Below are 15,405 nucleotides of genomic sequence, written 5' to 3'. Positions count from 1 at the left end.
AAAAGCAAGACTTTAAAAGAAACAGAGGAATTAAAACAGATAAATATAGTCTTACCTTTGGGCTCTTCCACAAGACATACTCTCTTGGGTGGCAGCATGCCAACCTTGAGATTAGCTACTCTCTTTCGAGTTATAAGTGGACGGGCTGGAGTGGGCATTTGGCTAAATGCAGCTACTGGCATAACCTCTGTGCTTGGAGCTTCAGCAGCCTCAGCAGCTTCAGCAGCCTCAGCAGCCTCAGCACCTTCACATTCTGCATCCATTTCCAAAGCGGTTTCCTCATCAGAATCATTCAGTAATTCATCTCCAGTCTTTATGTTCTCTAAATCAGTGTCTTCTAGCCCAATTTCTTCATCAGAGGTTACAACTTCAGTTTGCTTGAACTCCTTCAATTTACTCTGATAGAACTTGTATGCAGGACTGTCTTTCTCACGTAAAAACCTTCAGTGTGGGGGAAGAAAATTAAGAAATGTATTACATACACAAGAAAAACATGTTTAACCAATTCTTGTACCTAAAAGGAAAAAAAAAACGTCTGTCTGAGACCTTGGCATCACAGAGAACATGTCCTACCTAATGCGAACCCCACTCGGTCTTTAAATTGCTTGTGGTGAAATATGGGTGCACATAAGGTGCAGGCAACTGTGTGGTACCCAGCGTGTTGTGCATTGGTGTGATTCTTATTATGAGGACCTGTGCACAATAGTCCTTTATAACTGTATCAACGAGCAGTTATGTCTTTCTACACGCAATCTGAACATCGTGCAGGAAAGTAGCACAATTCTAAATGGTTGTATTCTATGCCAAATTAGAAGTATCTGAATGGATTTAAAGGGTTTCTCCCACAAACAAAAGTTACCTTTTATTCACTAGGTCTTAAGGCACCTTCACACTGAACGATATCGCTGGCGATCTGTGACGTTGCAGCGTCCTGGCTAGCAATATCATTGAGTTTGACACGCAGCAGCGATCAGGATCCTGCTGTGCCATCGTTGGTCGGAGCAGAAAGTCCAGCACTTTATTTCGTCGCTGGACTTCCTGCAGACATCGCTGAATCGGCGTGTGTGACGCCGATTTAGCGATGTCTTCACTGGTAACCAGGGTAAACATCGGGTTACTAAGCGCGGGGCCGCGCTTAGTAACCCGATGTTTACCCTGGTTACCAGCGTAAACGTTAAAAAAAACAAACAAACACTACATACTTACCTTCCGCTGTCTGTCCTCCGGCGCTGTGCTTCTCTGCACTGTGAGCGCCGGCCAGCCGGAAAGCAGAGCACAGCGGTGACGTCACCGCTGTGCTTTCCGGCTGGCGCTCACAGACAGTGCAGAGCAGCAGAGCGCCGGGGGACAGACACCGGAAGGTAAGTATGTAGTGTTTTTTTTTTGCTACGTTTACGCTGGTAACCAGGGTAAACATCGGTTTACTAAGCACGGCCCTGCGCTTAGTAACCCGATGTTTACCCTGGTTACCAGGGGACCAGCATCGTTGGTCGCTGGAGAGCTGTCTGTGTGACAGCTCTCCAGCGACCAAACAGCGACGCTGTAGCGTCGCTAAATGTGACGGTACCCTTAGAATAAATTCCACAATTGGATTTGAATAAAATAAAATGTTCCTGTGCTGAGATAATCCTATAAATGTGCCCCTGCTGTGTACTGTGTAATGGCTGTGTCTGACCGTGCAGGGACACGGTCTGATCATACCACATCTCCTGGGCAGGGGAGGATGCAATAGAGTATACAGACATTATAGCACGGGGATCACAGCTGATTCTTTTTGTGACAAACATTTCCCTGCCTGTTTTAAACAATACTAAACCAGTCCGAATCACCAAGTCCCTCCAAACAGGGAGGGGTCAGAGGCTGATCACCTTGGACCCCTCCCGATTTGGAAGGAGTTGGTGATTCGGACTGGTTTTGTTTCCATTTATAGCAGTATTTTACATGCATTGCATTCCCTATTGATTTAACTGCTGTAAACAAGGTTTACTTCACAAAATCAGCTGTGATCATGTGCTGTAATGTCAGTATCCTCTCTTTTTCTTCCCCCCTGCCCAGGAGCTGTGGTATGATCAGACCATGTTCCTGCACAGTCAGACACAGCCATTACACAGTACACTGAAGGGCACATCTATAAGATTATCTCAGCACAGGAACATTTCATTTAACATCCAGTTGTGGAAATTATTTTAATTCCAAGATTGAGTGAACAAAATTAACTTTTGTTAGTAGCGAAAACCCCTTAAACTTTAACCCCTTTACCCCCAAGGGTGGTTTGCACGTTAATGACCGGGCCAATTTTTACAATTCTGACCACTGTCCCTTTATGAGGTTATAACTCTGGAACGCTTCAATGGATCCTGGTGATTCTGACATTGTTTTCTCGTGACATATTGTACTTCATGACAATGGTAAAAATTATTTGATATAACCTGCGTTTATTTGTGAAAAAAACGGAAATTTGGCGAAAATTATGAAAATTTCGCAATTTTCCAACTTTGAATTTTTATGCAATTAAATCACAGAGATATGTCACACAAAATACTTAATAAGTAACATTTCCCACATGTCTACTTTACATCAGCACAATTTTGGAACCAAAATTTTTTTTTGTTAGGGAGTTATAAGGGTTAAAAGTTGACCAGCAATTTCTCATTTCTACAACACCATTTTATTTTAGGGACCACATCTCATTTGAAGTCATTTTGAGGGGTCTATATGATAGAAAATACCCAAGTGTGACACCATTCTAAAAACTACACCCCTCAAGGTGCTCAAAACCATATTCAAGAAGTTTATTAACCCTTCTGGTGCTTCACAGGAATTTTTTGAATGTTTAAATAAAAATGAACATTTAACTTTTTTTCACAAAAAATGTAATTCAGCTCCAATTTGTTTTATTTTACCAAGGGTAACAGGAGAAAATGGACCCCAAACATTGTTGTACAATTTGTCCTGAGTATGCCAATACCCCACATGTGGGGGTAAACCACTGTTTGGGCGCATGGCAGAGCTCGGAAGCGAAGGAGTGCCATTTGACTTTTCAATGCAAAATTGACTGGAATTGAGATGGGACGCCATGTTTCGTTTGGAGAGCCCCTGATGTGGCTAAACATTGAAACCCCCCACAAGTGACACCATTTTGGAAAGTAGACCCCCTAAGGAACTTATCTAGAGGTGTGGTGAGCACTTTGACCCAACAAGTGCTTCACAGAAGTTTATAATGTAGAACCGTAAAAATAAAAAATCATATTTTTTCACAAAAATTATCTTTTTGCCCCCAATTTTTTATTTTCCCAAGGGTAAGAGAAGAAATTGGACCCCAAAAGTTGTTGTACAATTTGTCCTGAGTACGCGGATACCCCATATGTGGGGGTAAACCACTGTTTGGGTGGATGGGAGAGCTCGGAAGGGAAGGAGCGCCGTTTGACTTTTCAAAGCAAAATTGACAGGAATTGAGATGGGACGCCATGTTGCGTTTGAAGAGCCACTGATGTGCCTAAACATTGAAACCCCCCACAAATGACACCATTTTGGAAAGTAGACCCCCTAAGGAACTTATCTAGAGGTGTGGTGAGCACTTTGACCCACCAAGTGCTTCACAGAAGTTTATAATGCAGAGCCGTAAAAATAAAACAAAATTTTTTTCCCACAAAAATTATTTTTTTAGCCCCCAGTTTTGTATTTTCCTGAGGGTAACAGGAGAAATTGGACCCCAAAATTTGTTGCCCAATTTGTCCTGAGTGCGATGATACACCATATGTGGGGGGAACCACTGTTTGGGCACATGGGAGGGCTCAGAAGGGAAGGAGTGCCATTTGAATGCAGACTTAGATGGAATGGTCTGCAGGTGTCACATTGCGTTTGCAGAGCCCCTAATGTACCTAAACAGTAGAAACCCCCCACAAGTGACACCATTTTGGAAAGTAGACCCCCTTAGGAACTTATCTAGATGTGTGCTGAGCGCTTTGACCCACCAAGGGCTTCACAGAAGTTTATAATGGAGAGCCGTAAAAATAAAACAAAAATTTTTTCCCACAAAAATTATTTTTTAGCCCCCAGTTTTGTATTTTCCCGAGGGTAAAAGGAGAAATTCGACCCCACAATTTGTTGTCCAATTTGTCCTGAGTGCGCTGATACCCCATATGTGGGGGGGAACCACTGTTTGGGCGCATGGGAGGGCTCGGAAGGGAAGGAGCTCCATTTGGAATGAGGACTTAGATGGAATGGTCTGCAGGTGTCACATTGCATTTGCAGAGCCCCTAATGTACCTAAACAGTAGAAACCTCCCACAAGTGACACCATTTTGGAAACTAGACCCCCTAAGGAACTCATCTAGATGTGTTGTGATAGCTTTGAACCCCCAAGTGTTTCACTACAGTTTGTAACGCAGAGCCGTGAAAATTAAAAAAAAAAATCTTTCCCCCCAAAATTATTTTTTAGCCCCCAGTTTTGTATTTTCCCGAGGGTAAGAGGAGAAATTCGACCCCAAAAGTTGTTGTCCAATTTGTCCTGAGTACGCTGATACCCCGTATGTTGGGGGAAACCAACGTTTGAGCGCATGGCAGAGCTCGGAAGGGAAGGAGCGCCATTTGGAATGCAGACTTAGATGGAATGGTCTGCAGACGTCACATTGCGTTTGCAGAACCCCTAATGTACCTAAACAGTAGAAACCCCCCACAAGTGACCCCATATTGGAAACTAGACCCCCCAGGGAACTAATCTAGATGTGTTGTGAGAACTTTGAACCCCCAAGTGTTTCACTACAGTTTATAACGCAGAGCCGTGAAAATAAAAAATCTTTTTTTTTCCCACAAAAAATATGTTTTAGCCCCGAGTTTTGTATTTTCCCAAGGGTAGCAGGAGAAATTGGACCCCAAAAGTTGTTGTCCTATTTGTCCTGAGTACGCTGATACCCCATATGTTGGGGTAAACCCCTGTTTGGGCACACGGGAGAGCTCGGAAGGGAAGAAGCACTGTTTTACTTTTTCAACGCAGAATTGGCTGGAATTGAGATCGGACGCCATGTCGCGTTTGGAGAGCCCCTGATGTGCCGAAACAGTGGAAACCCCCCAATTATAACTGAAACCCTAATCCAAACACATCCCTAACCCTAATCCCAACAGTAACCCTAACCACACCTCTAACCCTGACACACCCCTAACCCTAATCCCAACCCTATTCCCAACCGTAAATGTAATCTAAACCCTAACTGTAACTTTAGCCCCAACCCAAACTGTAGCCCTAGCCCTAACCCTAGCCCTAACCCTAGCCCTAACCCTAACCCTAGCCCTAACCCTAGCCCTAACCCTAGCCCTAGCCCTAACCCTAGCCCTAGCCCTAGCCCTAACCCTAGCCCTAACCCTAGCCCTAACCCTAGCCCTAACTCTAACCCTAGCCCTAATGGGAAAATGGAAATAAATACATTTTTTTAATTTTTCCCTAACTAAGGGGGTGATGAAGGGGGGTTTGATTTACTTTTATAGCGGGTTTTTTAGCGGATTTTTATGATTGGCAGCCGTCACACACTGAAAGACGCTTTTTATTGCAAAAAATATTTTTTGCGTTACCACATTTTGAGAGCTATAATTTTTCTATATTCTGGTCCACATAGTCATGTGAGGTCTTGGTTTTTGCGGGACGAGTTGATGTTTTTATTGGTAACATTTTCGGGCACGTGACATTTTTTGATCGCTTTTTATTCCGATTTTTGTGAGGCAGAATGACCAAAAACCAGCTATTCATGAATTTCTTTTGGGGGAGGCGTTTATACCGTTCCGCGTTTGGTAAAATTGATGAAGCAGTTTTATTCTTCGGGTCAGTACGATTACAGCGACACCTCATTTATATCTTTTTTTTATGTTTTGGCGCTTTTATACGATAAAAACTATTTTATAGAAAAAATAATTATTTTTGCATCGCTTTATTCTCAGGACTATAACTTTTTTATTTTTTTGCTGATGATGCTGTATGGCGGCTCGTTTTTTGCGGGACAAGATGACGTTTTTAGCGGTACCATGGTTAGTTATATCTGTCTTTTTGATCGCGTGTTATTCCACTTTTTGTTCGGCGGTATGATAATAAAGCGTTGTTTTTTGCCTCGTTTTTTTTTTTTTTTTCTTACGGTGTTTACTGAAGGGGTTAACTAGTGGGCCAGTTTTATAGGTCGGGCCGTTACGGACGCGGCGATACTAAATATGTGTACTTTTATTGTTTTTTTTTTTTATTTAGATAAAGAAATGTATTTATGGGAATAATTTTTTTTTTTTTTTTTTCATTATTTTGGAATATTTTTTTTTATTTTTTTTACACATTTGAAATTTTTTTTTTTTACTTTTTTACTTTGTCCCAGGGGGGGACATCACAGATCAGTGATCTGACAGTTTGCACAGCACTCTGTCAGATCACTGATCTGATAGGAGTGCAGGCTGCTTCACAGTGCCTGCTCTGAGCAGGCTCTGTGAAGCCACCTCCCTCCCTGCAGGACCCGGATCCGCGGCCATCTTGGATCCGGGGCTGGAGGGAGCAGGGAGGGAGGTGAGACCCTCGCAGCAACGCGATCACATCGCGTTGCTGCGGGGGGCTCAGGGAAGCCCGCAGGGAGCCCCCTCCCTGCGCGGTGCTTCCCTGTACCGCCGGCACATCGCGATCATCTTTGATCGCGGTGTGCCGGGGGTTAATGTGCCGGGGGCGGTCCGTGACCGCTCCTGGCACATAGTGCCGGATGTCAGCTGCGATAAACAGCTGACACCCGGCCGCGATCGGCGGCGCTCCCCCCGTGAGCGCTGCCGATCGCATATGACGTACTATTGCGTCCTTGGGAAGTAAAGCCCACCCCACATGGACGCAATAGTACGTCTAATGGCAGAAAGGGGTTAAGAATGTGCACAACATTTCTTTCACTGTGGTGTAGTGTTCATTTTTTCTGTAAAGCAGAATCATTTTTTCTTATTTTTTTAAATAGGTTCGTATATAACAATACAGAGAATGCTACACATTTCTAGAGAATTATTCTAAGTTAAACCAGCACACTACATACAACATTTTGACAGGTCACAGTAAAATTTATCCACCCTTACCAAAATTCTGGGTTGTTTACACTGTTCTCCATGCTAAATTGCTCTATTTCTGGTCCCATCTGAGCAACAAACTCAGCCAACTTCATGGCAGTGTCTTTGGTCTTTTCATCAACTATGAAAAACAAACAAAACCCCCCGAAAAATAAATTATACCATAGTAATAACAATATAGAATGACAGCAACTTACCTCTTAAATGCTCATGATTACTGGGTGGTGTGATTTAACAGTAAAGGAATTGCAAAGTCGGCACTGCTGGCATTCCTGTATATGTGCACACTAGAAGCATACTTTATTGTTGTGGTGTGGTCTAACAAGCAGGAAGGCACAGCTATCGTATAAACTATCAGGTTTGCTTTTAGTGAGTTAAAACTTCACTACTGGAATTTATTTTACACTTTTTTGCACCTATAATAAACTGTCAGTATTCATGCAGTGTAATTTGTCTCTTCCCATTATACTGCCATTCATATGTTTTAAAGGGAACCTTTGATGTCCAGAAATGCTATTTACCTCCAGGAACAAGGTAACTATGCAGGTAAATAGTACTAAAATGATGCCTGCTTGCCTTACCGGGACAACGGGTACAGGGAGAAAATTGACTTCTGGTATATTCTCCCTGTGGCCACTTGTTTCCAGTCATCGTGGCAGTGCAAAGGTATATAACAATATAACAGTCACCCCTCACTTTTCTATGAACACAGAAGAGATTTGTTGCTCTGCAATCGACACAGCAAAGTAAGCTTCCAGAAAAAAAAACCGCTAGCCAACAGAACTGGCGTACGCCGTCACGATTGGAAGGAAAAGGCGAGACTAATTGTTTCCTGTCCCCCCAATCAAAATGCCCAAGAAAGCAAAATTTTAAATGCAACAATACAGTTGTAAATTTGCTATTATGTTTTTATTCTTTCCTACTAAGACGTTTATTAATAGACGTTTGATAAAGGGGTTGTCCAGTAAAAATCAAGAAGTGTGCAGTCACTCTCTCACTACAGACCGATGAATGCCCCTAGTGCACGTACTGTGGGCCGCATGGATTCTCTGGTTTCTGAGCGGGGACAGGAAGGTAAGTATGAGATACACATACTCCTATACATATATACACACACATATATACATACACATATATACACACACACACACACTAGCTATTGAACCCGTTCTACGCCCGGGTGGCGAGCATTTATATTGGTATATGGTCTCCATCCTGTCATGTGCTGCTCCCATCCTGTGCCCCATCCTGTCATGTGCTGAGTGCGGGCGGCGCTGCGCTGAGCCGTGAGTGCGGGCGGCGCTGATCCGTGAGTGCGGGCGGCGCTGATCCGTGAGTGCGGGCGGCGCTGAGCCGTGAGTACCTGAGTGCGGCGCTGAGCCGTGAGTACCCGAGTGCGGCGCTGGCTATAGATACACCCCTGCAGCCAGCAGCACAGCGAGGGCTGACTCCGCACACTCGCGTCACTGGTCACATGCCTGTGGTGACATCATCGAAGGTCCTGGAGCTCCGCTGGGCTCTACAGCTACCCTGACTGGAGCTGCAGAGCACGGAGCCTCCATGGCCGGTATATTAGGAGGGACAACGCGGGTGTGTGGAGCCCCCATGGCCGGTATATTGGGGGTGGGGGTGGGAAATAAGTAAGGCAGCGTCACTCTGTTCCAGACTGCGCAGGCGCGGTGCGTCGCGCTTGTGCAGTCTATAAAGGCTTCGGACAGAGTGACACTCCCACCGTTATATTGTGTGTGTGTGTGTGTGTGTGTGTGTGTGTGTGTGTGTGTGTGTGTGTGTGTGTGTGTGTGTGTGTGTGTGTGTATATATTTTTTTTTTTTCCTTCTACACGACAGAATTGCAGTTTCTGTCGCACTAATCTCAGAAGTGCAAAAACATCACAGGTACTTCAACGGCGGAAAAATAAAGTTAAAGGTGTATTCTCATCTCCAAGATCTAATCCCAATACGTAGTAGGGGCAATAATATTAGATAAGCTAACTGCAATGCCCTGCACGTTGGGTAAGAAAAATTGAATCACAAGAATTACACAATATTTTTAATTGGAGGTTTTTGCCAATAATATTACATCTACCCTATACTGGGATAGGAGATGGGTACCCCGCATTAAATGGAACCTGTGACGCCCAAAATCGAGGGTGAGTTAAGCCCACCAGCATCAGGGGCTTATCAACAGCATTCTGTAATGCTGTAGATAAGCCCCCGATGTATCCTGAAAGATGAGAAAAAGAGGTTATATTATACTCACCCAGGGGCGGTCCGGTCCAGCACCTCCCATCTTCATACGATCACGTCCTCTTCTGGTCTTCATGCTGCGGCTCCGGCGCAGGCGTACTTTGTCTGCCCTGTTGAGGGCAGAGCAAAGTGACCTTTCCTGGCGCCGGTGCACTGCAGTACTTTGCTCTGCCCTCAACAGGGCAGACAAAGTACGCCTGCGCCGGAGCGTGAAGACCAGAAGAGGACGTGATGAAGATGGGAGGCCCCGGACCGCGACACCCACCGGATCGGACCGCTCGCCCAGGTGAGTATAATCTAACCTCTTTTTCTCATCTTTTAGGATACATCGGGGGCTTATCTACAGCATTACAGAATGCTGTAGATAAGCGCCTGATGCCGGTTGGCTTAGCTCACCCTCGATTTTGGGGGTGACAGGTTCCCTTTAAAAAGGCTCATGAAATGGTGACAAACCAATTTTTTGGGTTACAAACTTTCTGAAAGTTTTTTCAACACTTATGGCTACGTTCCCATAATGAATTTGTGGCGAGATTTTGATGTTGCAGATTTTCTGCAGCATTTATGCACACATTTGCTAAATTGTGCTATTTTTTTTCCCCCACTTTTTTTTTTAACCTTTGCAGTTCGTCTTTTTGGTCATGTTTGAAATTAAGCTGCTTTGGGGTTTTTTTTTTTTACTTCCTCGTATTTGGCTTTAACAAAAATATATATTTTCACATTCACGTGTGGACTACATGTCGTTTAAATGCACAAAAAAAAAACACCATCTAATACAATTCTATAGGGAAAATCCACACAAATCTCAGAGCTCCCGCAAGAGAAATTACTATGTTGCGGATTTAAAAAACGCACCATGGGTCAATTTATGCAGCGTAAAGAGAGAGAAAAAAAAATCTTGGGTATAAAGATTTATAGAAATCCTATCCACGATGAAATTGTAAGATGTTGTATATTATTTTTTTTGCACAGCCAAAACATGCAGAATCAAAACTAAAACCTCACTGTGGGAACTTAAGGTAAAAAAAAATAAAAATAAATAAGAACAACAATACATGGTAGGTATTGCCATAATCAACCCGAACAATCATATTACCAGGTCAATCTTACTACAAACTGAACGTTATGATAAGGAAAAGAAAAAAAACAAAACCAGAATTACAAGGTTTCCCACCACACACCCCGCAATTTAATCACATTTTTTTTCTCTGTTTGCCAGCACATCATGAGATGAAATGAGTGGTACAGACAGAGAATCACCCAGTCAATCAGGGGTTAAAAGTCTGCTAATAAAAAAAAAAAAAGGCTTTTAAAAAAAAAATCAAAACACTCAAAAGCAGAAAAACATAAAAGAAATAACTTCAAACCTTCTTCTTGTAATGGTTCTTTATCCTCTTGTAATTCTTTATGAACTTCTGTACTTCTGTACTGTGAGCATTGGTCTGGAATTTCCTGGGATTTTACATCTACTTCACAAGGAGACGTTTCGGTCGTTGTTTCAGTTATTGGTATGATTTCAAGCTCTTGTTTCTCAGCTTTGATAATCTTTTTCGCTTTAACAGTAGGAGATGCCTTTGCCTTACGGCTCTTAAGTTTGGCCTGCTTTCGCTTTTTTGAGAGGGACAAGGTTCTGTAGAGCCTCCTCTTCACAGCTTGTGCCTTCCTTGCATACAGCATTGCCCTCACTGACTCACAAGCCAACTCTTCAGGAGATCGCTTACTTTTTTTTGTTTGCGTGCTCTGTGTGTTTATTTGATCTTTGGAGTTTTGAAACTCAACAAACTTTTGACGATAATATTTATACTCATTGCTTCCCTCATCAAACAAGAACCTGAAAGAAAAAAACAAAAAAAAACACCGATAATGAAGGAAGAAGCAGACTTTTTTTAAAATAGTAAATCCATTCAGAAAAACAAGACCTTCAGAAACTTGAGATCGTGTTGGCAAAGACTCTGAGATTTAGGCTATGTGAACACGTTGCGGATTTGACGCTGCAGATTCGCAGCAGTTTTCCATGCATTTTACAGTACCATTAAAACCTATGGAAAACAAAGTCCACAGTGCACATGCTGCAGAAAAAAAAAAACGCACGGAAACGCAGCGGTTTATTTTCCGCAGCATGTCAATTCTTTGTGTGGATTCCGCAGAGATTTACAACTGCTCCTCAATAGGAATCCGCAGGTGTAAAACCGCAGGTGGAATCCGCACAAAAACCACAGTAATTCTGCGGTAAATGCGCATTGCGGTTTACCTGCGGATTTACCAAAATCAGTGCGGAAAAATCCATCTGTTATTTTGGTGGTTTAAGCTGTAAGAAATAAACCCACAGACTGTTTAAGTGAAAAATCGTGCCCGTGTGCATTTATCCCGTTGCCAAGCGAGTGTCCACCAACACATGCAGTAAGCGCAATCTCACATACATACTGATTTCGTGCTGGCCTGCTTATTGCACAGCCCCCTGCCCTCGAAGGCGAGTGGCCTTGTCTTGGATGGTTGTCAGTCTAGTTTACCAATGTATCTTGAAGGTGGAGTCCAAAGCGCTGCTAGTTCTGGATCGTGGGCATTAAGGCTATGTGCACACGGTGCGGAATGGTGTGCGGATTTTTTCGCACTGATTTTGGTAAATTCGCACTGCAGTTTTACCACTGTTTTTGAGCGGATTCCACCTGTGGTTTTACACCTGCGGATTCCTATTAAGTTGAATGTCAGAAATTTGTTAAACCAGTTAGTCATGCTTCAAAAAATAAATAAGATTTCCCCATATGTCTACTTCCGCTTTTCAAACATTTTATCTTGATAGGATGTTAAAAGGGTTACAAGAGGCAACACCAAGAAGTGGACTTCAGTGTGTTACCACTTTCATACGAGTGCAGTGTATACTTGTACTCAAAAAGTTCTGTTTGGACAATCAGCAAGACTAACAGATTAGCAATATTTGAGTTTTGGAACACAAACGTAGTTGAAAAAGATGGCGAATGCCATGTCACATTTGAAAGGCCTCTAAATAGCATAAACAACCCCCACAACTGACCGCATTTTGGAAACTACATCCCTCAAGGATTTTATCCAGGGGTATAGTGAGGATTTTGAACCAACAGGTACAACACAAAATTTGATAAACATTAGGTCCTCATTTATTTGACAAAAACAGGGATTTTTGTGTACTCACCATAAAATCCTTTTCTCCGAGCTAGACATTGGAAGACACAGGACCATGGGTGTTCTGCTGCTGCCACTAGGAGGACACTAAGTAATACAGAAAGAATAGCTCCTCCCCTGCAGTATACACCCTCCTGCTGGCTCCAAGTGAACCAGTTCGGTAACAAGGCAGTAGGAGCTTAACATTACACCAGGATGAACCATGTCAAAACCAAGGCAACACAGAAAAGCAAAGTCGTTAGGCTAACAGGGTGGGTGCTGTGTCCCCCAATGATTGGCTGGGAGAAAAGGATTTTAGGGTGAGTACACAGAAATCCCTGTTTCTCCTGTGCCTCATTGGGGGACACAGGATCATGGGACGTCCTAAAGCAGTCCCTGGGTTGGGAACAATCAACTGTAATTGCTCCTTGTACCCACAGGTTACAGATGTGGCACAGCCGCCTGCAAAATTCGTCTGCCAACGGCCGCATCTGTCTAGGCCTGAGAATGAATATGGCAATGCTTTGTATACGTATGCAGACTGGACCAGGTCGCAGCTCTGCAAACTTCTGCTGCTGAAGCTTGGTGCCGGATGGCCCAAGACGCACCCACTGACCGAGTGGAACGAGCCTTAATCCCTGCTGGGACAGAATGACCTCTGACTCAGTAGGACTCCAGAATAGCTGAACGAATCCATTTTGCTATTGTCGCCTTGGAACTGGGAAACCCCTTCCTTGGCCCTTCCTGGAGCACAAACAGGGCATCTGACCTGCGGAAGGACGCCGTCCGCGAGACGTATCTCTTGAGAGCTCTCCCTAAATCCCGTGTGTGGAGGGCCTTTCTCGATGCGATGCACTGGTGCCGGACAGAGACGGTAAGACAATCTCCTGATTGAGATGAAAGGATGAGACAACTTTTGGCAAAAAGGACGGGGATGTTCTCAAAACCACCCTATCATGATAAAAATTCAGGAACAGAAACTTGACAAGACAAAGCCGCCAGCTCTGAGACTCGTCTAATGGACGTTACCGCAACCAGGAAGGCAACCTTCCTAGAAAGACAGGGAAACCTCCTGAAGAGGTTCGAAAAGAGCTTCTTGCAAGACTCCGAGGACCAGACTAAGGTCTCATGGTTCCAACAGCATCTTATAGGGCGGCACCTTATGGGAGACTCCCTGAATGAACGTCTTCACTTGTAATCTATTAGCAATCCTGCGTTGGAACAGAACGGACAGGGCTGAAATCTGCCCCTTGAGAGAACTAAAGGCGAGACCTAAGTCGCATAGACGTAGGCTTTCTAGCGCTGATCATGGTAGAGATGACTTCCGGGGAGAAACCTGCCTGGGTTGGAACCCAGGACTCAACGGCCATGCCATCAAACATCGGGGCCTCGGAATTCTGGTGGTAAATGGAGCCCTGTTAAAGGAGGTCTGCACGATTCGGTAATTGCCAGACAACATCGGCGACTAGTTGAACTAGTTCTGCGTACCACGCCCGGCGCACCAATTTGGCGCAATCAGGATTACCGGTACTCTCTCCGCTCTGATCTTTTTGATGACTCTCGGCAGCAAGGGGAGAGGGGGAAATATGTAGGAAGCCAAACAGGATGCCATGGGAGTATGAGTGCATCTGCCCCGATTGCTGCTGGATCGTGGGACCGAGATATGGGAACCTTGGAATTTAGCCGTGAGGCCATCAGATCCACGTCGGGGGAGCCCAAAGGACAGCAGATCTGGTGGAAAATCTCCGGATGGAGAGACCACTCCCCGGAGACCAGGCCTTGACGACTGAGGAAATCTGCCTCCCAATAGTCCATTCCCGGATGTGAACCGCAGAAATCATTGAGCGGTTTTCCTCGGCCCAACGGAGAATGTAGCCTAACTCGTTCATGGCTGCCCTGCTGCGGGATCCCCCTTGTTGGTTGATGTATGCCACTGCAGTGGCATTGTCGGACTGCATCCTGATGGGACGACCCGCCAGGAAGGGATGGAATTGAAAAGAGGTAACCTGATTGCCCGAATTTCTAAGATGTTGATCGGAAGGCATGATTCCTGAAGTGACCGGCGGCCCTGAGCAGTGTGATGTAAGAATACCGCTCCCCAGCCTAGAAGACTGCCATCTGTTGTCGCAACTGGCCAATGTACTGGAAGAAAAAAAAAAAAAAAAAAACTTGATTCAGGGAGGACTTTAATGTCCACCACCTGAGAAACTGTGAGTCGCTGGGAAAAGAAGAACCGACGGTCAAGGGAGAACGGGTTCCTGTCCCAAACAGCCAAGAGGGATGCTGTAATGGATGGAGGTGTATTTGGGCAAATGGAACCGCCTCCAAGGCTGCTACCATCCTGCCGAGGACTCTCATACTGAAGTGCAGAGAGTGAGAGCAAGGTTGAGAGGGCTTCCGAGCTTCCCGCTGTAAGGCTGAGATATTTTCCGGGGTAAGAAGCACCAACGCCTGGGACAAGTCCAGTATCATTCCTAGAATGGAAATTTGCTGAGCCAGTACTGGGAAAGATTTTTTGAAGTGTATCTTCTAACCCAGGCGAGAATGATGAGGATATCGTCTTGATACGGTAGGACCACCACTCTTTGGGAGTGGAGTATGGCCACGGCAGCCGCCATGACCTTTGTGAGTACCCTGGGAGCGATGGCGAGGCCGAAGAGCAGAGCAGCGAATTGGAAGCTAAGAAACCTTTAGTGAGAAGGTAAAATAGGAATGTGGAGGTACGTGTCCTGGATGTCTATAGACGTCAGGAACTCGCCATTTCCCATGGAGGCGATGACAGAACGAAGCGATTCCATCCGGAACCGTCGCACCTTGACGAACGTGTTCAGCAGTTTTAGGTCCAGTATGGGCCGTACTGTACTGTCCTTCTTTGGAACCATGAAGAGGTTTGAATAAAAACCTTGAAACCGTTCGCTTTGAGGGACCGGAATAATAACTCCGTCTTTATTTAGAGA

General features: G+C 44.6%; 1 protein-coding gene across 1 annotated transcript in view; it reads right to left on the bottom strand.

The window, feature by feature from the left end:
• SUGP2 (SURP and G-patch domain containing 2) overlaps positions 1-15,405 on the bottom strand; it is a 60,947-nt gene that overhangs the window by 7,007 nt on the left and 38,535 nt on the right. Inside the window, exons 5-7 of the mRNA XM_069767714.1 lie at positions 10,678-11,141; positions 7,077-7,188; positions 56-441 (exon numbers count right to left, since the gene is read on the bottom strand). Of these exons, the coding sequence (XP_069623815.1) occupies positions 56-441; positions 7,077-7,188; positions 10,678-11,141 (962 nt within the window). The remainder of the gene's footprint in view (positions 1-55; positions 442-7,076; positions 7,189-10,677; positions 11,142-15,405) is intronic.

The sequence above is a fragment of the Ranitomeya imitator genome, chromosome 1 (assembly GCF_032444005.1).
Source record: "Ranitomeya imitator isolate aRanImi1 chromosome 1, aRanImi1.pri, whole genome shotgun sequence".
Lineage (NCBI taxonomy): Eukaryota > Metazoa > Chordata > Amphibia > Anura > Dendrobatidae > Ranitomeya > Ranitomeya imitator.
Note: the sequence above shows the minus strand (reverse complement) of the source record. Positions and strands in the feature narration are given on the sequence as shown.